The 24627-nt window shown below is 47.1% G+C and overlaps 1 protein-coding gene and 1 non-coding gene across 2 annotated transcripts in view; both read right to left on the reverse strand.

Annotated features, from left to right (window-relative positions):
• Positions 1-218: 218 nt before the first annotated feature.
• On the reverse strand, positions 219-328 carry LOC119471615. Its single transcript, XR_005200676.1, has one exon. It is a non-coding gene; the product is annotated as a U6 spliceosomal RNA (small nuclear RNA).
• Positions 329-7884: 7556 nt separating this feature from the next.
• Positions 7885-24627, reverse strand: part of CFDP1 (craniofacial development protein 1) — a 136598-nt gene continuing 119855 nt past the window's right edge. Inside the window, exons 6-7 of the mRNA XM_017530578.1 lie at positions 19205-19363; positions 7885-8210 (exon numbers count right to left, since the gene is read on the reverse strand). Of these exons, the coding sequence (XP_017386067.1) occupies positions 8120-8210; positions 19205-19363 (250 nt within the window). The 3' untranslated portion in view covers positions 7885-8119. The remainder of the gene's footprint in view (positions 8211-19204; positions 19364-24627) is intronic.

Raw genomic sequence — 24627 nt, forward strand, 5'->3', positions numbered from 1 at the left:
CATGGCAGGAGGCAAAAGGCACTTCTTACATGGCATGGCACAGGCAAGAGAAAATGAGGAAGATGCAAAAGCAGAAACCCCTGGTAAAACCGTCAGATCTCGTGAAACTTACTCACTATACCATGAAAACAGTATGGGGGAAACCGCCCCCATGATTCAAACATCTCCCACTGGGTCCCTCCCATAACACGTGGGAATTATGGGAGTACAATTCAAGATGAGATTTGGGTGGGGACACAGCCAAACCATATCATGTGCTTGTGTAGAGGCCATGCTAATCTTCTCTGTATCGTTCCATTTTTTTAGTATATGTGCTGCTGAAGCAAATGGCTGCAGTCATCTGGGCACCTACTCCCTTCACTATCTAACCCCAGGCAGACGAGGGGTCAGGGTACTTAACCTGTACTCCTACCTCCTTGTGCACGTGCTAGTGCTTCTCCAGATGTATCTCGGAGTACATTTGCTGCATCCCGCGCCAGGTACAGCTCTTAGACACTGCCAAAGTGCTCTGTAAAGTGGCAGTAATTTATACTCCTATAAGCTTGGCTGTCTTGGGGAAGGAGGAGCCAGGGGCACAATTTACTTATAGTAACTTGATGGTGTATTTCACCTAATAAAGTGTTGTGAGGTAGGCAGAACAGGATTATTCACCATCCTCAGCAACCTTTCAAAGGTGAGGAATCTGAGACGCAGAGGTTGAGGGATTTAGCCGGATCACAGAGACAGCAGGGTTAGAGGCAGGATGTCAACCCATGTGTCTGACCTGACAGCGCTCTCCTTACATTAGTTTCTCTCCCTCCTCCCTAGCACAGTCACCAAGTGCCTTATATGAGCACAGACTCAGCCTACGCATCAGCTTTCTGAGACCACAAACAACGAAAGCTGGCTGCAGAGCAGGGAGCGGGACCCCGAGGAGGGGCTCTGTGGTGCGACCCTGCTGGACTTCTCCATCCCAGCTTCCTTGCTGGGGTCAACTTGCCTGTGCATGAAGATTGCATCTGGTAGTATTTTTGGACTTAAGTTGCTCTAAGAAGGAATAAACAAAAAATGGTAAAAAAGACTTAGCAGGCCAGGTGTGGTGGCTTACACCAATTGCTTGAGGTCAGGCGTTGGGGACCAACCTGGGCAACATGGTGAAACCCCGTCTCTACCAAAAATGCAAAACTTAGCCAGGCGTGGTGGTACATACCTGCAGTATGCCATTAGAGGCATAATATAAGAGGCTGAGGTGGGGGGCCTGCTTGAGCCCAGGAAGGCTGAGGCTACAGTGAGCTGAGATCATGCCACTGTACTTCAGCCTGGGTGGCAGAGCGAGACCCTGTCTCAAAAATGAAGTAACAGAAGAGGCCAACACAGGAATCTGCAGCCCAGGGAAGGTGGGGCAGGGGAGTGGCACTCAATGTCCCTGACTCTCTGAACCTCCCACACACCAAACGGCTGCAGTCATCTGGGCACCTACTCCCTTCACTCCCTAACCTCAGGCAGTGTCTCAAAGAGAGGAGGCCAACACCCTCCACTCAGAAATGCTCAGCACAGAAACGTAACCGTGGAGCAGAGCTTAGACGTGGGTGACACCTGGCCACCAGGCCTGTCTGAAGCAAGGCTGAAGTCCTAGGTAAAGACTTCTCAGCAGCACCCCCTCTCTCCTGCAGAGAGTGGTTCAGAAGCTGCCTAGACTGGGCAGTACCAGGGCTGAGGCCAGGATGCCCACATCTCCGTGAACTTTTGACACAAATATTCAGTACCAGCGGGCAGGTGCCATTCTCTTCATCTGCAAGAACCTTCACAACCTTTGGTTTTTCCATCTCCTTGCCCTCAGGTCTTTCCTTCCCAACATGGCGCTGGGATCCAGCGGGTGATGAGAAGCTACTGAACTTGCTCCGCTCCCACATCCTGCCCTCCAGCCATGCCATGTGGGTTAGGCCCTGGCTGTGGTACCGGATGACCTCAGGCATGTTTCCTCCTCTGAAAGGGCAGAGGATCTAACAAGATAGCATGAGAGGAAGCACCTGGCACACAGGACTGACCGATCATTTGCTGATGAAGCTGAAAGCTTCTGATCCTTCCCAGGAACTCCCATTCTCAGCCCAATTCCTGTTTGTTCACCTGTGCTTTTTGGTAATTAAAAAAGTCGTGAGTCTCACCCAACATGCCTGGACAATTCCAGATCTGGCTAAGGAATAATACCAAAAAGCAGAAGACTGCTCTTGAGAGCCTGTTCTAGGCCCTTTCCACCACACTGCGTCAAACCGCAGACCACATCACACCAGGCCACGTTAACTACACCACACCACACACTGCGGTCTCACCACATCAACCACACCGCCTATACTGCCACCACGAGGCAGCACGGCACCTGGAGAGCGTGTCACCGGCCTTCCTGGTCCCTGCCTGGCTGCCAGAGGCACCATCACTCCACTCCTGCCCAGGAGGTCTCCGGGCCTTTGCGGTGCCAGCCACTCACCTAACCTGCACCGCGCAGTTCTGAAGTCAGGCCTCTTAGTCCAGTGCCTCTGTACTGGCGCTGACAGTATACAGCTCACATAGGATTTCCTTCTTCACGTGTCCCCTTTTGCACCTAGAGACCTTAGGCAGAGTTCCTAATTAGAGCACTGCGTTATTCAGGAAATAGGTGAGCAGAGCACATCAAGAGGCTTATTTTATTTTTGACCTTATCCTGTTTCAGGGCAGTTTTTTCAGTAATGAGAAGGTACCAGATGCCCTGGAAATCTGACACACCAAAATTTGGGACGTGGAGAGGACAAGAGCAAGGCCAGGAAAAATCAACTCCAAGGGAGTCTCTGAACTCTGCAGGACCAGCTAAGAAGGTATCCTTGGATTGTCCTTGTCAGCCATTCACCCCACAGCAGGGGATGAGCACTGCGCCCTACAGAAGGCTGCCAAACACCTCTTAGCACTGACTCATTCTTTCTACTTCCCACTTCCTGCAAACAGTTTCCTTGACAATTCCCAACTCCGGGATAAAGGGATACCACTTCCTTTGGGAGTTAGATGGGTTTTCACTAAATGTGGACGTAAGAGCTAGATAAAATATGAGTCACTTGTTCTTAAAAACTATGGGCAGGAGTGTCCGTCATGGTTCAAGTCAGACTTGTAATAAAAAAGGTGGCTTTTGTTTTGATAGGGTCTTGCCCTGTTGCTCAGGCTGGAATGCAGGGGCACAATCACAGCTTACTGCAGCCTTGATTCCCTAGGCTCAAGTGATCTTCCCACCTCAGCCTTCCAAGTAGCTGAGATCACAAGCATGCACCGCTATGTCCAGCTAATTTTTATATTTTTTGTAGAGACAGGGTCTCACTATGTGTTGCCCAGGCTGGTCTCAAACTTCTGGCGTCAAGTGATATGCCCGTCTCAGCCTCTCAAAGTACTGGGATTACAGGTGTGAGCCACCGTGCCTGGCCGAAAAGGTGATTCTTGATTGAAGGCAAACACGCTTTAATCAGTCCTACCCACCAGCCTGATCTCAGTGGGTGCACTGGCTTTTCCTAGGAAGAGGTTGGGATAGGTAGCAATGCTGGCTGAGAAAGTAGGTCCCACTGAGGGCACAGATGGGTTCAGGCAGCACAGATGACCAAGAGGAACACCCAAGAGTGGTCCATCCCTGCCTTAGGCACCCCCATGGATACGCACCTGCTTGGTCCTCTGCCTGGGTCACTGGCTGGTGCCAAAGGCATGCTCCATTCTGCAGCCACAGCACCCAGTGATAGGGATGGTCAGGCAGGGCTTGAGAAGACTCCTGCCTCCTAGGGCCTGGCTTATACCTACAAGAAACAGCCACCCATTTGCAGATACCCACTGCCAATGCCCAAGGACGCCATCTTGCTGGCCAGTTCCTCTGTCTCTTGAACTTGATCCACAATAGTAATGAGTAAAAAGAAGGGGCCAGAGGAGGCCCTTCAGAGCCTGGGAAGAAGAGGTGACATAGAATCTGCAGTCTGGTTTCCAAGTTGTTAAAAACAGGCATACTTAAGATCAACCCAGGCAACACAGTGAGACCCTACCTCTATAAAAAATTAAAAAGTTAGCTGGGTGCAATGGTGTTTACCTCCCATGCAGTGGTCCCAGCTGCTTGGGGTGTTGAGGTGAAAGGATCTCTTGAGCCCAAGAGGTCGAGACTGCAGTGAACCATGATTGTGCCATTGCATTGATTGGGCAACAAAGCAAGATCCTGTCTCAAAATAAAATAAAATAAATAAAGAAAAGAAAAACAGGCACCCAGGATCTTAGGAGACAGAAAGGACCTCCTTCCTGGACAATGGTCCCCTCTACCACACTCCCGGCCATTGTGAGACCTGCAGGGTGGGGAGATAAGTCCTGGGGGGCTGCCCACACTGTACTAGAACAGCCTGAGCCCATCAAAGTCTTTCCTTACTCGGAGCCTCTCTGTGACTTTTTTCCAGCTAATTTTCGTATTTTTAGTAGAGATGGGGTTTCACTGTGTTGCCCAGGCTGGTCTCGAGCTCCTGACCTCAGGCAATCCACCCACTTTGGCCTTCCAAAGTGCTGGGATTAAAGGTGTGAGCCGCTGTGCCCAGCCTCCCTATGACAATTTAAAAAACATTACTATAGACTTCATAAACAAAAATTATGAAAAATCCAAATCCATATAAAAGCAGAGAGCACAGTATAATAAATCTAATATACTCCTCTCTCAGCTTGAACAATTACCAACACGTGGCCCATTTTTTTTTTTTTTTTTTTTTTTCCTGAGACGGAGTCTCGCTCTGTTGCCCAGGCTGGAGTGAAGTGTTTGATCTTGGTTCACTGCAACCTCTCGACCTCCTGGGTTCAAGTGATCCTCCTGCCTCAGTCTCGAGTAGCTGGGACTACAGGAATGTGCCAGTACAACTGGCTAACTTTTTAAAATTTATCTTTTGTAGAGATGGGGTCTGTGTTGCCCAGGCTGGTCTCAAACTCCTGGGCTCAAATGATCCTCCCGCCTTGGTCTTTCAAAGTGCTGGGATTACAGGCATGAGCCACTGTGCCCAGCCTGGGACAATTTTAAAGAACAAATGGAGAAAAATCTGTTGGTTTACGACAAAGACTGAGTGTGGCAGGTACACTGGTTAGCTGACCTATTACATACTCCTAATTTCCTTCCTCCTTGCATGTTTTCCACGACACTCACTTTTCCAGCCTTCCCTATAGCTAGAGGGAGTTCAATGACCCAGCTATGGCCAGTGAGACTAAATGAAAGTCCAATATGAACTCTCATTGTAAGATGACACATGTACATAATACATACACACAGGTGCACATGTATCAGCCAGGGGAAGTGCTTCATCAGTGAGATGAGGTGAGGTCAGTACAGGAGGCTTTTAAAGAGGTTCCACGTACATCAAAAGAGCGACAGCTGAAGTCCAGGCAAATAGCACAGTTACCAGTGGGAAACTGTGAGACTCCAAAGCAGGCATCTACAAACTGGGAAACAAAGCACCTGTAACAGGATCCATACAAATAGCTATGTATTCCCTGACAGGGGCTTGACTAGACTAGAGGGGCTTTTTTTTTTTTTTTTTTTTTTTTTTAAACAGAGTGTTGCTCTTGTCACCTAGGCCAGACTGCAATGGTAGGATCACTGCAACCTCTGCCTTTTAGGTTCAAGTGATTCTCCTGCCTCAGCCTCCTGAGTAGCTGGGATTACAGGCGTGTGCCACCACGTCTGGCTAATTTTTTTGTATTTTTTAGTAGAGATGGGGTTTGACCACGTTGGCCAGGCTGGTCTCAAACTCCTGACCTCAGGTGATCACCTTCCCCAGCCTCCCAAAGTGCTGGGATTATAGGCGTGAGCCACCACACCCAGCCTACACGTGATTTCTAAAAGACTGATGGAGAGGTAATGGGTGACTGTGTCAGCGTGGGCAGTAACCCTGCTGGGAAAAGACACAGCAATCGAGAGACAGCAAAAAGGAACCGATCTTTCTCAGGGTACAGATGGAGAAGCCTGTGTGAAGGGCTGGATCCTGAACAAGAAAGGCAGGGCCCAAGCACACAGTTACAACTTTCACTGACACATCTGACTTCTCCCTTCATGCCTCGGGGCAAAACAGGAATAGCAAACCCACCTGTGAGAAGAACCCAGCAGGCTTTTGCAGCTTTTGTCTTAATCCTTTAGGCTTCAAAGGTGCTAACATTTGCTAAAAAGACAACCCTAACTTACCATGAACTCAGTACCATTCATTTTATTGGCTTCCAGATAATTTTTCAAGCAGGGAGAGAGCCAGCTCGTGTGCTGCTGAGACACTGGCTGCTGCGATGAAGAGCTTTGTGAAACATAATGGTAGAGGGACTCAACTCCAGAGAGGAGTTAGGGAAACAGTCACCAAATGGTGATGAATGATGGATGATGAACTGGAGGGTAGCAGGTGGGAGGACATTCACATCAAATCTTGGCTGCTACCTCCAGAAGGTCTGGATGTCCTCTCATCAAAATACTGGCTGGTCTAAGGTTATTCTTTTTTTGTTTTTGAGACAGGGTCTCACTCCCTTTGCCCAGGCCAGAGTGAAGTGGCACGATCTTGGCTCACTGCAGCCTCAACTTCCAGGGACTAAGTGATCCTCCCACCTTAGTCTCCTGAGTATGTGGGACTACAGGCAAGCACCACCATGCCTAGCTAATTTCTTATTGTATTTTTGTTGGAGACAGGGTTTTACCATGTTGCCCAGGCTGATCTTGAACTCCTCAGCTCAAGCAATCCACCTGCCTTGGCCTCCCAAAATGCTGGGATTACAGGCATGAGCCACCTTCCTCTGTTATTCTTATGTCCCACTTGGGACCATAACAAAGACCTCACAGGCTGCCTGTTGTGATGCTGGCCTGAAATGCTCTATCATCACTTTTAGAATTATTATCAGAGGGGATGTGAACAGACACTGTGTTCAATTTTAGTTTGTAAACTGCCTTTCTGAGTAGTAAGATCCACAGCCCATAACCACCTAGTGTTGAATCAAGTCTTAGTTGCTACGAGTTCTGACCACATTAGAGACCTAGACTGGGAGACCTGCCATAAACTAGTGCTCATACCCGCCGGCTCTGTCATTAGCTCACTCCACCCCTTGGAGGTATCGGTGTTATTCACGCCATTTGCAGACCAGAAAATGGAAGCAAAGGAAACTGACTGGTGGTCAAGGTCACAAAGCTGGTACAGCAAGAAATGGAACGCAGTCTTAGGGATCCTGTCATCACCCAAACCTGTCATGTTACTCGGGTAACACACCTGAACATGCAGGCACACACACGCCAGGAGCAGGCTGTGGGATTTCCTGCTTTATTAATACAAATGGTCTCTATCCCTTTCCCTCTTCACCAAGGATTTGTTTGTTACTCGCCTCCCTGCTGTTCTGCAAAGAACATCCGACTCTAGTAAGCAGGAAGTTTGGAATTTACATTTTCTTATGAGTATAAAAAAGAAAATCCTTCAGAATATTCTTTGACAAACTAAAAATAAATGAAGTACTGAAGTGGGAGCACATCTGAATTTAACTTTTCTTTGGGAAGAGGAAAAAGGCTGAAGGAAAAAACTGCTAATTCAGCAATAATATATCCTTATTTGCAGCCTTACATGCCATCAGCGGGAATCCATTCAGGAAGGAGAGAGATCAGGAAAGACGCCAGAGTGGAGGAACCAAGAACAGACCGGGAAGGGCCTGGCGTTCCAGCCACACTAGTGAGCCTGCTCCTCTAGGTCTTCCGGGCAAGGCTGGCTGCAGAAAGAGCCTCTTGGCCCCGGAAAATCTACACCCAGGTGGGTCAGCTCTCTTTACTATGCCTGGTAAGACCTCTGCCAGCCTGGACAAACCTGGAATGTGCTGGCTTGAACTGGTTGGGACTTTGCAGCAGAAAAGGGAAGGTGAGTGAGGTCGTCATCTTCATCAGCCTCTCACAGGACCAACTTTTATTTATTCATTTAAGGACAAATTTTTAAAAGTAAAGTGAATGAAACCACTTGTGATTAAGATACATAGACAGAACTTCAATGTAGAAAAAAAAGACCTTGCTGGGAAACAGCTGATGAGAAACACTGGAAAATATTTCACAGACGCACAAAAAGCTCACATTGTAAACAGGATTAAGCTGCTCTTGCTTTTGCCCGTAACATCAAGGTTTCATTTTGCTCAGCCTGAGATCTCGCTCAATTTCAAACTGCCTGTGATCCACTCGGTCGAGGAAAGCTTTCCGTTCAATGTACCTAGAAAAGGAATGAAAACAGTGTTTGTCAGAAGCAGAAACCAGTAGGAGAAATTCCTCCCCTGCCTGGTCCCGTCCCCCAGACATAAACTGAGTTACGGTGAATGAAAGCAGAGGGACACAGCTGGTGCTGAGAGTGACCCCCCATGACGATTCCAGTATAATCCACACCACTCACATTTGGTCTAAAAAAGAATGGTGAAAATACAGTGAAGCCAGGCGCGGTGGCTCACACCTGTAATCCCAGCACTTTGGGAGGCCAAGTTGGGTGGATCACGAGGTCAGGAAATCAAGACCATCCTGGCTAACATGGTGAAACCCTGTCTCTACTAAAAATACAAAAATTAGCTGGGCATAGTGGCATGTGCCTATAGTCCCAGCTACTCGGGAGGCTGAGGCAAGAGAATCACTTGAACCCACAAGATGGAGGTTGCAGTGAGCCGAGATTGCACCACTGCACTCTAGCCTAGGCGACAGAACGAGACTCCGTCTCAAAAAAAAAAAAAAAAAAAAAAAAAAAAAAAAAAAAAAAAAAAAAAAAGAAAAAGAAAAAGAAAAAATAAAATGAAAAGGAAGGTAACAGTTTATCAAAGGGAAAGCACATTAGAGGCTGGGTGGCAGGAAGATGTTGCAATTTTCTAATAAGACTTTACAGGAAGAAGAACATGGGTTTACACAGGCACGGGTTCAAGTCCTAGCTCTAGCTCACTTATTAACAGGGCAAAGGACTGCACATCTCTGAGCCTCACTTTTCTTACAGCAGCATGGTGATGCTGTATTTCTTGGCTTTAGCAGTGTGTTGAATTGGTGGGTGACAGAAAGCTATGCCTCCTGCATACATACATCAAAATGTGAAAAAGAGGCATGTGGTAGTGAAGAAGTAAGACAGTAAAAACGGCCTCACAGGGCTGCTGTGAAGGTGAAGTGAGCTGAGGTTTACAAAGTGCACACTTTAGAAGTGATTTAACTGCTCTGAGCTCTTTCCTTCTCCTCATCCTTTTCTCCTCTCCTAGGTATCCGCCACCCTGTTTGGGTCCAGGTTGCTTCTCCTAAGATGACAGGAGAACCCTTTCCCTACGTTCCTCTAAGAGAATGAGGTTAAGGGCCTCTGTGGCCTGTAGTCCACATACAGGATCCCCTTGAAAGGTGGGCACTCTGCCCCCTAATCTGGTCAGGTTCAGCAAACTTTCCCTCTGTTCTCCAGGCAGGACGGGAAAGCAGCACAGGCACGCTTGCCGGGAGCAAGGCTGGCTGCTTAATGAGACACAGCTGCATCTTAATGCACCTCCTCGACATAAAGTGTGCCATGATTTGCCTGGGGAGAGGAGATCTCCGCTGCTAATTAATCTATTGAGAGAGCAAAATTGCCCTCAAAAATGGGAGACATAATTGAATCTCTGCACTAATTTTTCTTTTGTTGCACTGTGGAAAATGTGCATCCGTCATTACAAAGTCATTACATTTATAGTGAGAAGGCTACCAGGTTCAGGAACCTGTGTTCCCCTGCTGCATCCAGGGTCCTGCTTTCCCTCCCAACAGCGTCCTGGGAAGTACCAAATGGTACTAACTACCCTGGCCCTAGGTTAGAGGGCTAGCCAGAAATGTACAGGCTGAGGCCAGAGGGCTGGAGATTTGAGTCCTGTCATCTGCTGTCTGTGTGACTCTGGGCAAATCACTTAACCTGTTCTGTTTCCTAATCTATAATAATAACTCGTCTCCACTCTGAAGGACTGTCATGTGAATTAAATAAAACGGTGTCTACATCATGCCAGGCACAGAGCAGGTGCTCAATAGAATGGTAGGTAATGTTGTTACCATGGTTTTAGGAAGCCAGCCTCCAAGAGGTTCCTGAGGACAGTCGATGGCCCAAGTCTGGACTTAACGGTTTCAGTAATGAGGAACCAAAATACCTGGTGTGGCTCAGGGACTAAGCTGCTGTGTCTAAACCGTCAATGAGGCAAGAATGGCAGGAAGCGATGACAGGGCCTGCTCTTAGGTTTGATAAAAGCCATTGGGTTCAGAGTTGACAGATTTGAAAAATAAAATTATAGGCTGCCTGGAGGAGTTTGAACTTCAGAGTCCCTGGCAGTCAGGGAAGCTGCAGACATTGTGGACCCCTTTAGATAAAAAGTGAAAAAGGGGAGACAGGTAGGGAAGTGTAGACATCTAACAATGAACTCACTTCCTACCTCCCACCAAGACACCTGTGATTCTCAAGTGGGGGCTGCTAACCAAAATGGCCTGAGAGGCTACATTCACTACAACCAGCCATCTTTCCACCCTAGCCCCACCAGCCCCAGGGAAGCTCACTACCATGGGGACTAGGATTTTGATGGCACTGCACTTTAACTGTCCCTTGGAAGTGCTAGCAGAAGAAAAGAGAGGTAAGGCTCAGCATGAGATCTTGCTGTGCTGCTGTTCACTTAGGGATGTAAGAGGAATTCTGGGTATGTTTCAACAGCCATCTTCAGTGCTACCTGTCTGGAGATCAGGTGGAGGGAAGGCGTAAGTATGTGGGGTTAAGCATTTGGGGTCTTTCTTCCTGACTTTCATTTTTTTGAGACAGGGTCTTGCTTTGTTGCTCAGGCTGGGTACGGTGGTGCAAACACAGTTCACTGCAGCCTTGACCTCCCAGGCTCAAACAATATCCCTGCTTTAGCCTCTCAGGTAGCTAGGACCATAGGCACACACCATCACACCTTTTTTTTTTTTTTTGAGACAGAGTTTCGCTCTTCTGCCTAGGCTGGAGTGTACTGGTGCAATCTTGGCTCACTGCAACCTCTGCCTTCTGGTTTCAAGTGATTTTCCTGCCTCAGCCTCTCGAGTAGTTGGGATTACAGGAGCCTGCCACCACACCCAACTAATTTTTGTATTTTTAGTAGAGACGGGGTTTCACCATGCTGGCCAGACTGGTCTCAAACTCCTGACCTTGTGATCCGCCCACCTCGGTCTCCTGCAGTGCTGAGGTTACAGGCATGAGCTACTGTGTCCAGCAGGCTAATTTTTAAATCTTTTGTAGAGACAGGGTCTCTCTATGCTGCCCATGCTGGTCTTCAACTCCTGGGCTCAAGTGATCATCCCACCTTAGCCTTCCAGGTGCTAGCCTTCCAGGTGTGAGCCGTCGGGGCCAGCCCTGACTCTCCTGTAAATGAGAAGTGACACTTAATGAGGATGCTAACTGAGTATGAAGAAAGGTCCTGCACCTTCCCAGGAGCTGTGCTGGGTCCAGCTGACCTTGAGACTTATCAAGAGTGAAGTCCAGGTTGGCTGCTAAACAGGCAGGTGCAGGCAGAGTTTAGGCTTAGAGAGGCCTCAGACAGCAGTGAGTGGCACATGTGCAGGATGCAACTGAATTCTCAAGGGCAACCCAGACAAAGGCCATCAGGGCAGGTCTGGTGACTTTATTCCCTGATTCACAGCCATCTGCAGCTGCTAACAGGATGCCTGTGATGGCCTTGGTTTACTGCCAAGAGCTGACCATGAACAAAACTACTTGGCAGTGGACTCTCCCTTCCAAGACAGAAAAGGTGCTAAGAATGACAGTGGCTGTGACAGATAGTATTTGTGTGACTTTGAGCAAGACCGTGTGACTTCTGTGCCTTTTTTTCCTTCTCTGTAAAACAGGAATAACAATCACAATAACCCTCTGGCAATGCAATGAAACGGTGAGAAGTGTTTTGTATACAATAAAACAAACGAACAAACAAAATAGCTATAAGAGTTGTCATGGGGCTTGGAGTTCTTGCTTCCCATTTCCTTTTTTCTTTTGTATTTTTAGTGGAGATGGGGTTTTGCCATGTTGGCCAGCCTGGTCTTGAACACCTGGCCTCAAGTGATCTGCCTGCCTCGACCTCCAGAAGTGCTGGGATTACAGGCGTGAGCCACTGTGCCCTGCCGGCCTTGCTTCGCACTTCTTCTGACTTGACCTCTACAGAACCTCAAAACCCAGGAAAACGGAACAGACACCAAGAGACCAAATGTCCCCGAAAGAGGAAGGGATCATTAGGAAGGCTACATCCTCAAAGGTGGCCACTGAGACTCAGGATGTTTTCATGCACTTTAAGTGGGTCATGGTCCCAGAACAGACCTGCCTGAGGACGAGTGCAATGGGAATCACGGCTCTTGCTCTTGATCTGTCTGGGTGCTTTTCTGGCCTGTGCCCAGCCCCTTTGGGGGCCCAGCATGACTCAGCCTCGTCCACAGGGAAGCCCAGTGGTGGGGGATGCATCATCCCTTTCTGCTCCCATTGCCTTCTGTGGCCCATTTAAGAGGCTCTTCACTTTCTTTAATAAAATAAGAAATTATTCCCATTGCACTCGTCCTCATGTGGGTCTGTCCTGGGGCCATGACCCACTTAAAGTGCATGAAAACATCCTGAGTCTCAGTGGCCACCTTTGAGGATGTGGCCTTCCTAACGATCCCTTCCTCTTTCAGGGACATTTGGTCTCTTGGTGTTTGCAGTTGTCCTGGGTTTCGAGGTTCTATAGAGGTCAAGTCAGAAGAAACGTGAAGAAAGGCCAGGCACTTGCTTCCTTTTCTTTAATAAAAAAACTAACGGATTTTCTAGTTTTTCCTTTCAGAACCAGGTTAGACACAACAGGCTCTGACATCTTTTGAATCTTCCAACCCAAATTATTTATCTGGCACCCAATTTTCCTGAGATCTAGGCCAATGAAGAGGGGGGGAGAAACTGAAGAAGAGGACAAGAGAAGGGCAGAAAATGGTACCAGGGAATACATCAGTACAAGGTGGGCATCCCAAATCCCAAAATCCGAAATCTGAAGTCCTCCTAAATCAGAATCTTTTAAAACACTCACAAAACACAAGTGGAAAATTCCACACATGACGCCTTTGCTTTCTGAAGATTCAACATACACAAACCTTGTTTCAAGCACAAAATTATTTAAAATACTGCATAAAATTACCTCCAGGAATTACGTATAAGGTACGCATTTGTTTTACATATAAAACAAATGAATTTTGTGTTTAGACTTGGGTCACATCCCCAATATTGCTGATGATGTAAAAGCAAATATTTCAAAATCAAAAAAAGGTCTGAAATCCAAAACACTTCCAGTCCCAAGCATTTCAGATAAGGGATATTCAATCTGTACCTGGGAACCCACCCTTGCAGGAAGACAGAGGACCTTTGAGGGTGGTAAGGCCCAATGGAGTACTGACCCGACGTGGTCACCCTGGCTGATGGCCCTGAGAGGCCTCCTGCACCCCTGGTCAGGAAGAGGGAATACACAGGGAAGCACAGGGAAACCTGAAGCACTCACTGAGGATGCTCCAAGGCTGCATGATCATCACGCTGCTCAGGCAAAGCCAGCATTCTGTTCCCCAGGTGAGCATTCAAGGCAGCACAGACATAGCACAAAAAGTGGGTAAAAGCATCTTCCAAAACCACGAAGCAATGGGCTATGGAAGCACTCTGAGGCTAGAATAAAGTTCTGGGAATGATGTAAAGAGATACAGACTTTGCTGCCCCGAGAAATGCAACTGAAAGAAGCAGTGTGCCCGACAGTACACCTCCGCACTCCAGAGGATTTAACTTGCAAACAAGTGGAGAAGTTTCTTCTCCACTGCCTTCTTCCCCTATCACCTCCAGGTTGTGCTGGTTCTGACAGAGTGACTCTGGGGGGTCAGAAAAATAGATTTTTTTTTAGCAAAAGAAAATTATTTTCTCCAGTCCCTCCTTCATGCCTCTCCAAATCACGGAACACCTGGTCTCCAATCGTGACCTTCAATTGACTGGACAGACAGCGGCAGCTGGCACTAGAGTGTTTCTCTTCTTCTCTATGCATGGATTCCTTCCCCTGAGTCAGCTGGCCCTTGCCTTAGCACTGCAAGATGCCACGCTGCGGCTGCTGATCACCACCAAGAAACCTGAGTAATTAATGGGTTACAGGGCTGCAGGGAAGCCATGCTCAACGCCTGAGTGCAAGTGGCTGACTCTGATCCTGGAATGCCGCATGGGCCCTGGGAGTCTGGAGCTCAGAGGAAAAGCAGCAATTCTCTGATGGACAGATGACTGTCTCCGGTACAGGTGCCTCAACAACTCTGCTAACTGAAACGACGCCTGGATGGAAACATCATTCTGACGTATTATGCTCTTCTTTTCTGGGTGGTTAATTCTAATCCTACTAGATCGATAAACAAAAGCCATGACAATCTGCCAGCTGGTGGGATGGGTGTTCAGACACTGCAGCAGTGCTGCACCTGGTCTGGGCTGGTAACAGAATAGGGAACAAGACGCTGCCCTCAGGGGCTTACCACGGAGGAACAAAACCTGACAACATGCATCAGGTGATGACTAAGTGTCATGGAGAAAATCAAGCAGGGTAATGTGACTGAGGGTTCCTTGGGTGGGGGTATCTAGAATGCCATTGGTGTAGAGCCCTGAATGACAAACCAGAGTCTCCTCAGGGAAGAGCACTACACAGGGACAGTGAAGCTGGGCTGCAGCAAGCAGGGGGAGAAGAGAATAGAGGTGGGCAGGGGACAACTCGGGGAGGGCCTGGGTAACACCGATTTGAAGGGCTACCAGGGGGCATTCTGCAGGAAAGAAATGAAAAATGGTCTGTTATTTTTAAATGACTGCTTCAGCTGCTGGGTGGAGACTGGATGAAAGTGTACAGGGGTAGAAGCAGGGGGCAGAGCAGTTGTCTGTGGCCTGTATGGGGGTGGTGGTAATGGGGCTGTACAAATAGAGATGAGCTGAAGTATGTTGTGATGAAACCATCAATTGGACTTGTGGGATACTGGTGGAAACAGAGGAAATCAAGGATGAAGCTCAAATTTTTCTTTTTTTTTAGAGATGGAGTTTTGCTCTTGTTGCCCAGGCTGGAGTGCAATGGCGTGATCTCGGCTCACTGCAACCTCCGTCTCCCAGGTTCATGCAATTCTCCGGCCTCAGCCTCCCAAGTAGCTGGGATTACAGGCATCCGTCACTGTGCCCTGCTAATTTTTGTATGTCAGTAGAGATGAGGTTTCACCATGTAGGCCAGGCTGGTCTTGAACTCCTGACTGCAGGTGATCTGTCCACCTTGGCCTCCCAAAGTGCTGGGATTATAGGCATGAGCCACCACACCCGGCTCCAAGTTTTTCTTTTAACAGTGGGGTGGATAGTGATGTGCCATTTTCTAAGAATTCTGAAGAATGGGGGTTCCGTTATGGAGAGGAATAAGTATTTGGTTTTGGAAGTTAAGTTTGATGTGTCTTGGACAACCAGAAGGAGATGTCAACTAACAGCTGATGTGTAACTCTGGAGCTCAGTGCTCAGAGGTAAGGGCAGGGGATACTTTTTTTTTTTTGAGTCTTTAGTAGCGAATGGTAGTTTCAACTAGTGAGCTTTCCTGGGGAGGAAGAGACGGCTGTCCAGGGGCCCAGCCCTGGGACTTTCTAAGTTTAAAAGCCCAGGGAAGGAAAAAAAGCCAGCCAGGGAGTCTGGGTCTCCTCCCAGATGCCTCCCAGCTCTATTTCCCACCACTGTGGAAAATATTCCTGAAAAGTTGGCAGGAACATATCAGGAAGGAACTTAAAGGAATAAAGCATCTAGCTTTCCAGAAAGGCCTGAGGTGTGCTGGGGTCAGTAACAGCAGGTGGGAGAAAGAAAAGCGAGCAGGGGAGTCATGGAAAACGGGGAGGATTCCTACTGATAAGCATGCCCGGCATTTCCTCTACTTATTTAATTCCCACAATAATCCTGAGAAGTATATTAAAATGTTGCTACTTTATAGTTGGAGAAAATGGGGCTAGTACCCATGGAATGGTGAAGAGCCAAGATTTGAATTGTTTATTATAAAACATCATATACATACATATAGAAGAGTGCGTGAACTGGGCAAGGGCAATGAATGATTACAAAGCAAGTGCTCATGTTAGAAGTAGAAGGCTGGAGCCTCGAGGAGGCCCCTGTCTAGCTCTTCCCCCAAAACCTGCAGCCCACTCAGGTGAGAGCTTGTTCAGAGCCTGTTTGCGTCTTCATTTCCTTGCTTTCGAGTTTCTGTTTCCTCAACACTAGTTTAGTTGTGTCTTTTTTTTTTTTTTTGTAAAGACACAGGGTTTTTCTGTTGTCCAGGCTGGAGTACAGTGAGTAGCCGGGACTACGGGTGCATGTCTTAAGACTACTGCACCTGTCTCATGCCTCTAGAATTTTGAACATGTGGTCTACTGATTCTCAACCTTAGCTGTGCATGAGAATCACCTGAGGGGTAAAATGTAAAGATGCAGATATTTGTGACCTACCTGTTCTAGACTCTTGATTCTGCAGCTCTGTACAGAGGTGGTCACCTGAACTTTGGAAAATGTCACCAGAGGATTCTCATGCTCGGCCAAGGTGAGGACCAGAGCTCCAGTCCCTTCACTGGCCTAGGGCTAGGCTCCTTTAATCCATCTGCAGGAGCCAGAAAAGGAGAGTAAGTGGAGGTGTGGGGCTGGGCACTCAAGAAGGCAGGTGAGAAGGGCTGAGGCAGAGCACAGAGCCAGCAGATCTGCACTGGAAAAAGTCCCATCTGTGGAATCACCTGGCTGGGTGAATGAGGGGAGAAGCCTCAAACAAAGGAGAGAAAAGCACCGCATAAAGGAGGATGGTGTTAGTTTGTTGCTCCCTAACTTAGTTATGTGAGTTTCAACTGCCTGAAAAGTTCTCACTAGGCAGATGTTTTTTTTTAATCTTGTTTTCTCTTTCAGTCTACACTTTGTTATCTTTCCCTATCTTTAACAGCACCCCTCCTTACTTTAAAAAAAAATTAAAATTTTATTTTTTGGGACAGGGTCTCACTCTTTCACTCAGGCTGGAGTGCAGTGGTATGATCAGAGCTCACTGCAGCCTCACTCTTCCGGAGGTGAGCGATCCTCACGCCTCAGCCTCCCACGTAACTGGGCCTATAGGTGTGTGCCATCACGCCCAACTAATGTTTTTGATTTTTAGTAGAGGCGAGGTCTTGCTATATTGCCCAGGCTGGTCCTGAGCTTAAGCATCCTCCTATGAAAAGTGCTGGGACTGCAGGAGTGAGCCACCGCACCTAGCACTCCTTACTTCTGTAAGACCTCTATTAACTCAAGCAGAGTGAGCACTGTCCAACTCATATAATCAATATTCAAAGAAGCAATAATGTGTAGCACACACTGATCGCTCCTCTGCTGACTCAGCTCCTCAGATCACTGTGCAAGAGTGGAGAACAGGTGGGAGCTGTGAGTTACTAGAGCTGAATCTGAATGGAGAGATTTGGGGCACATGTCAGAGCTGCCACTTGTGAAGAGACAACATCGTGCTTCATCCAGAGCCTTCCCCAGATCACTCTGGCTCCTTCTCCCTGTCCTGTAGCATTCCAGCGTACAGTGACCTAGAAGTCTGCTAGTTAAACAAGCTCATAAAGCTGTTTAAATGTTTATTTAAAACACAACAAAACAAAACAAAACATACTAGTCAGCTTCCAGGTTCATTTAGACAATCTTGAAGCCTAATTTAGAAATATGACCACCCACTAAGTCCCTTGCCTGTCATTAATAACCTGAATGAGCTGGTGCAGGGGTGTGCCCCTGCGGTCCTAGCTACACAGGAGGCCGAGGCAGGAGGATCCTTTGAGCCCAAAAGTTTGAGACCAGCCTAGGCAACATAGTGAGACCCTGTCTCAAAAAAAACAAAACCAAAAACAAACAAAAAAACCCAATTTGAATGACTTGGACTTAATGCAAGCCTTTATGTGACAAGTGTTCTGTAAAGTGCTTTATGTATATTACATATATGTAAGCAATACATACATTATCTCATGAGATCATCACAACCACAAAGTGAGGATGGTATCACTAGCCCAATTTTATTGGTGAAGGAGCTGAGCCTCAGAGGTGCCCAGTATGCTGCTGGAGAAGAGCTTACCGGTGAGGGGCAGAGCTGCCGGGCAGCCAGGGCTCTCTGGCGGGCCATTCAACATTTCTTTTCATGGCTAGGGGTGAGGACTGTTGATCTGAAGCCATGAAGCCACTTTCGTGGTAACTTCCTTAGTGCCTTCTGAGGTCCCTAAGTACTTATGAATACCATTTCTTTCTTTTTTTTGAGACAGAGTCTTGCTCTGTCACCCAGGCTGGAGTGCAGTGATTTCATCTCACCTCACTGCAACCTCTGCCTCCCGGGTTCAAGTGATCCTCCTACCCCAGCCTCCCAAGTAGCTGGGATTACAAGCGTGCACCACTATGCCTGGCTAATTTTTGTATTTTTAGTAGAGATGGGGTTTTGCCATGTTGGCGAGGCTGGTCTCGAACTCCTGACCTCAAGTGATCTACCCTCCTCGGCCTCCCAAAGTGCTGAGATTAGAGGTGTAAGCCACCGTGCCCGGGCACCATTTCTTGATTTTTTTGTTTAATCACCAGTAAGACAAATACAACAAGGAGAGGACCCTTTTCACAACTGAATACATAGGTTCTGAACATCCTCTTTGTATGCCACAGTGAAGAGGAGGAGGTGCAAGCAATGGCCTGGTATACTGTTTGAGGGCCTGGCCCAACACACAGGATATAGCCAAAGGTAAAGCCCCACCCTGGGCCATGATGACACAGACCAAAAAAATTCCACAATAATGCAACATCTAGGAAGTCCACTGGCTCTGTTTCTGAAGGATTTGAACTGGTTTGGCTTCTGAGAAATACAAATGATTCAGATAAGGCCAAGGCTGCTACGATGGGCTGGATCCAACCACTAAGCAACTTACAGCCCCTGGAGCTGTAATTCAGCAAACTCAGCTTGGCAGATGTGACTGGCCCTGAGAGAAGTACTCCTCGCATGCCCCGCCTTCCCTCCATCCGCAGCGGCCTTCCCGGTGACAGCCCGGCCCCACAATGGAACAGAGCCTCACTGATGAACCAAAGTGCTCACATTTTTAGTTCCATCATGAAAAGCTCCCGCTTGCTTACAGTGGGCATTTGGTCTCTAATAAATCATTTCATTTCAGGGTTCCGAGGATTTTCCAAGGCATGTAACCTACTCCTTCTTACCCCTCTTTCCCTCGATTATGGATGGCCAGTTCTTCACCAATCCCCTCTTCCTCCTTGAAGCTCTCCCAGTCCAGTTTGGACTTCTCAAGGGTGCTCATTTTCTGCTTCTTGGCACCAATTTTCCCCAAAAGGCTGCTCATGCCACTTGGTCTTTTTAACCTAAGGAAAGAAAATATGAAAGATATAGCAGGTGAAAACTCTGATCTCCAGGTTAAGTTTTTCTGATGGGAATCCCCTAGATTGGGGCCATTTATCTTGGTGAAAGCCACGTTCATATTTGCGGTATTTCCTTCCTGGTGCGGACAGCACTGTAAGTAAACTGGAATTCTAATGTGCTTTTCCTGCTTAACACCTCTGACTGCTCTCCTGCACGGCAAACAGGAAATCCTGCCTCCCTCAGACCTCTGTGGGCTCTGTGGCAGGTCTCTGCTTGCAAGGAGGGGAGAAGCAGCGAGCTTCAGGAAGGGCTTTGGAGTCACATGCCAAGGTCCAACTTCCAGCTTAACTGTGTGACTCCAGGCTAGTTATTTACTGCACGTTTCTTGGTTTCCTAATCTACAGAGCGAATGCATACTCACAGGCTGAGGTTTATCTTACATGTAAAGGGCTAAAACAGCACTTGGCACAGCGTCAAGGTGCAATAAGCATAAGCCACTCTGAGTCACTGTCATCGTTTGAGCTTAAAGCCCCAGGGGGTTCTTTTAAGCGAAAGAGAAGCAATTCCCAACACTGATGAGTGAAAAATCACAGTACTGTAAAAGGGTTCTAAAATCAGTTTCCTTTCAACTCCTATGAGCTGGGCCCTGGTTTTTCCCAGGAGGTGGAGAACATTCCTCACTCTGAAAGCTCACACGAGGAATGTACAGCCTGTGCTCCACTTGCTGGTGATACTATCATGGACAGTGGGAGAAACCCCAGATGCCCAAATTCAAGTCTTGGCACGTCAGATGTTTCCAGTCATTGTTAAACGTATGAGATAAAATAAGAAAAACAAAACGCAGCTAGTTCGTTAAGAAGGTGGTATGAGGGAAGGTTTGGTCTCTTTATGAAATGAAAAGAAATAATCTACCAGCATGTAGGAACTTGGAAGTTATTTTCTGCCTCATCGGGATATGCAAGAAAGTTAAACATTTAAAAAGTATGAGTTAATGTTACATGGTCTACTGATAATAATACCTTTACTTGTCTAGAATGTTTGTTCTCCAAGTGCTTTCATGGCCATGATCTCATCTAACTCTCACTAAGGCCTGTGACAGAGGACCTAGTCTCAGAGTTGGAAAGGATTATCTTTGAAATAACCTATATCACCCTAACCCATTCCAAAAATCCTACATCACCACCACACAACAGGTGAAGGACCACTCACCCCCTGTGCTGGGGGTGAGCCAATAGGCCAATGTCCACAGTGAACACCAGACTGCTGGCACTGAACAATGACCCTAAACATTCTCATTCAATTAACTGTAGTGGAGAGGATATTAGCTTCCCTAGTGGGTCGCACCCTAGTACATGCTGAGCTTAAGATCCATTCAGAATAGGCTGAGCAAACTTCATCATCTTTATATTAAGTTGGACAAATAAACAAAGTTCAGAGAGATTAAATGATAAAACAAGAGTCAAAGCAATAGATGATGCAGATCTGGGACAAGGCAAGATCTCTCCTCTTAAGATGGTGCACTGCGCTATCTTGCCTCCAGATGAGAAGTGACTTGAGAGTTTCTCATCAGTTATTTTACTTCCCAGTTTGCTTAAGACAACTCCAAATACCTCTTCATGAGCTTTCAATTCATCTCTTCTAAGCATTGTTTACCAGACAACTCAATCCCTATGTTATACACTCATGTGCGTGCACACACACACACACACACACAAAATTCTCTTTTACCAATTTACCAGAAATGGAGCATGACTGGGGATATGGAAACTTACTGCGTCTCAAATCTTTTTCCTTCTCGTCTTCCTGTTACTGCCCTGGTTCTCATTCTCAGATCACCTGGATAATTCAACAGACTCTTTACTGGTCTCCCTGACCTGTTCTTCCCTACCCTCACTCAATGGTCCTATCCTGGTATCTACTGACATGCTGTAATTAGACTGAATTTTCCAAAACACAAAGCTTATCATGTCTTTCTGTTTAAATGTCTCTTCATTTACCCCTTTTTAAAATATATTAATTAAAACAAATTTTTAAGTATTTACTTTTTTAGAGACAGGGTCTCGCTGTTACCCAGGCTGTAGTATAGCAGTGTAATCACAGCTCACTACAGCCTCAACCTCCCTGGGTCAAGTGATCCTCCCACCTCAGACTCCTGAGTTGCTGGGACTATAGGTGTGTGCCACATTCAATTAATTTTTTTACGTTTTGTAGACAGAGTGTCTTGCTATGGTCTCACACTCTTGGGTTCAAGCAATCAATCCTCCTGCCTTGGCCTCCTGAAGTGCTGGGATTATAGGCATGAGCCATCATATCCAGCCTTATCTCAGCTTTAAAAACCACTTCCTCCAGGAAGCCTTCCCTGATCTCTGGATTAGGTGCCCCAGTGGTATTTCTATCACCCGGGTTCTTTTCGTATGGGATCACTGATCTTTTCTTCAGATGCTTGCAGACTCTTATTTCAGCTGCAGCTGCACTAGATGGTTCTGGGCAAGTGCAGACTCACTGTTGACAACACCCCACCAAAAGCATATGCCCGAAGACTTTCCATTTCTGGCTGTAGGGCCTCCTCTGAGCCTGCCTGCGGGCCACAAGTATTGCCTGGACAGGAGGTGGAGCTCAAGCCATTGGGGCTAGCCTGAAGGGACACAAAAGCTGGTGATTAAACAGCCAGGCTCCTGTCCTCACATAGGCAGTTCTAGGAGGTGCCCTGAATGCTTCTCAGAAGTTCTGGTGGCATCAAGCCCTCGTGGCCTTGGAACTGTACTCTTAATACATTGACTTTTCCTCCTTCCTTGTCTGATTCTTCCCACCACTCACACCTGCTTCATGGGATCACTTCCAAAATAAACTCCCTGCACGTAAAATCCTTTCTTACGTTCTGCTTTGAAGGGAATCTAACTAACGCTTTTAGGAGAAAAATGATTTTCCTCGTGTAATCTCTATCTTTCTGTGGTTATGTAAGTTCCTGTGTTTCCAAACCTCTCTATACCCATTGGTAGAGTTCTGTGAAGAGTGAGCACTCAATAAGGTCAACAATGTCACCTGGATTACAGAACCAATTCATGGAAGAGAGTCAGATCTTTGTAGAATAAAATATTTTTTAGAGCACTTCTACATTGGAAATTTTAAGCGGAATAATTCATTTTTTTTTCTTTGAGACAGAGTCTTGCTCTGTCGCCAGGCTGGAGTGCAGTGGCGCAATCTTGCCTCACTACAACATCTGACTCCCTGGTTCAAGCGATCCTCCTGCCTCCGCCTCCTGAATAGCTGGGACTACCGACGTGTGCCACCATGCCTAATTTTTTGTATTTTTAGTAGAGACGGGGTTTTGCCGTGTTAGCCAGGATGGTCTCAATCTCCTCACCTCATGATCCGCCTGCCTCAGACCTCCCAAAGTGCTGGTATTCCAGGCATGAGCCACCACTCCTGGCCCTAATTCACTTTCTTTCTCTTTTTTTTGAGACGGAGTCTTGCTCTGTCACCAGGCTGGAGTGCAGTGGTGTGATCTCGGCTCACTGTAACCTCTGCTTCCCGGGTTCAAGCGATTCTCCTGCCTCAGCCTCCCGAGTAGCTGGGACTACAGGTACGCGCCACCACACCCAGCTAATTTTTGTATTTTTAGTAAAGACAGGGTTTCACCATGTTGGCCAGGATGGTCTTGATCTCTTGACCTTGTGATCGGTCCACCTCAGCCTCCTAAAGTGCTGAGATTATAGGCGTGAGTCACCAGGCCAGGCCTTTTTTTTCTTTTATTGGAATAATTAACTTTTATTCTCCCATCAGCTCTCAACATTTAATTTGGGCAGCACCACAGAGTATGTATGCCACCTCTCCCCCTCAGCCTACAGCTCCAGGGGTATTCCTGGGTTAGGCCATGTTTTTGACAAATCACTTTGAAAAGTCTATGAGAAACTTGATTTTCTGAGGCACAGCAGTGAGAAGGTTTCCAGAAAAGGAAAAAACCATAATATCCCTTTGCCTTGCTTACCACTAAACATCAGCAAAATGTCTCCTGCAAAATGTCTATTACGTTTTTGGGGAAAGCTTCTAGCTCTCTTTTCACTAGGTCGTTAACATGGTGTAAGGCGTCCTAATGTGATAGTCTCTAAAGCAAAACAATCTGTCTTTTAGACACACTGATAGCAGCAGCCAGAACACACAGGAGGTTCATTATAACCTGGAGACCAGCAGCTTCTTCCTAGAACCTGGTATGTGGGCTCCCTAAGGGTTCTGAGCCCTTCCACCCTGACAAGGGTTTCAGTGACCTAATCCTGGTGTCATTTCAGCACAGCTTTCAGAAAGCAGATTTACTGTGACCCTGGCCCTTTCTCTGCCACAAAGCGACATCAACCAGGCTTTCAGGAAGCTGAGGCAGGCGAGAATCAGTCTCTGGGCAGGGGCCGCTGACCCTATTGTGAGGAAGAATATAGGAAAGCCCACTTCAGCCATGCACCTCCCTCTGAGCACTGTGGCTAGCAAGGGACAAATCGGCACTGGCTCTCTAGGCCTCTGGCAGCTGTGTATTCTGGCAAACCGTAGAATGGGGAAGTCAGAATTCCCTTGCAGACTTCTTTGTTGCCATCAAGAACCAAAGGCAGTTCCAGACCAACAGAACCACTGGTTTCTCTGTACTGGATCCTAAGCTGTAGGGCAAGGTACTGCCAGAAAGTCTGCTTTAACAGACCACCCTCGAGACAAAAGTACTTCATTCAAGAGCTCCTCACCCACCTGTTGCAAGCCAAAGTTCAAAGAAATGCACCATGCACTTGCTCACCCAGAGTACATTCAGAATGTTATGCTGAGGCACTCTGGAATATTATTACCAAGATGCTTTCTGTGTCACAATGACATTGCAACCTCCTTCTGCTGAACATCACGCTACTTTGTTGACTTTACTACCATAAATTTCATATAAAGACTAATCCTGTTCAAGGAGTGTGGCCTTTGCTCTCATCAGCTAGCTTCCACGCTAGGTGAATGAGAGCATGGCTGAGTGCAGCTCATAGTGGTGAAAAAGACACTTATTTTCCAAGCTTATCTTTCCTGCATATTTTGTTCAGTTATCCATTAACCAGCAATTATCTTCAACTCCCTTCCCACCATGCCAGCCCAAGAACTATCATAACACCAGATGCCAACCAAGACCTTAATTAAGAAACTCAGAAAAGTAAAAGAGACGCAGAATGTAAAATGACAGGTCATCTTTTTCCTTTCTAGGTTCAGAGTTTATAATGATAATTTTCTTTTCTTTTCTTTTTTTTTTTTT

This window comes from Cebus imitator, unplaced genomic scaffold (assembly GCF_001604975.1).
Source record: "Cebus imitator isolate Cc_AM_T3 unplaced genomic scaffold, Cebus_imitator-1.0 Scaffold66, whole genome shotgun sequence".
Lineage (NCBI taxonomy): Eukaryota > Metazoa > Chordata > Mammalia > Primates > Cebidae > Cebus > Cebus imitator.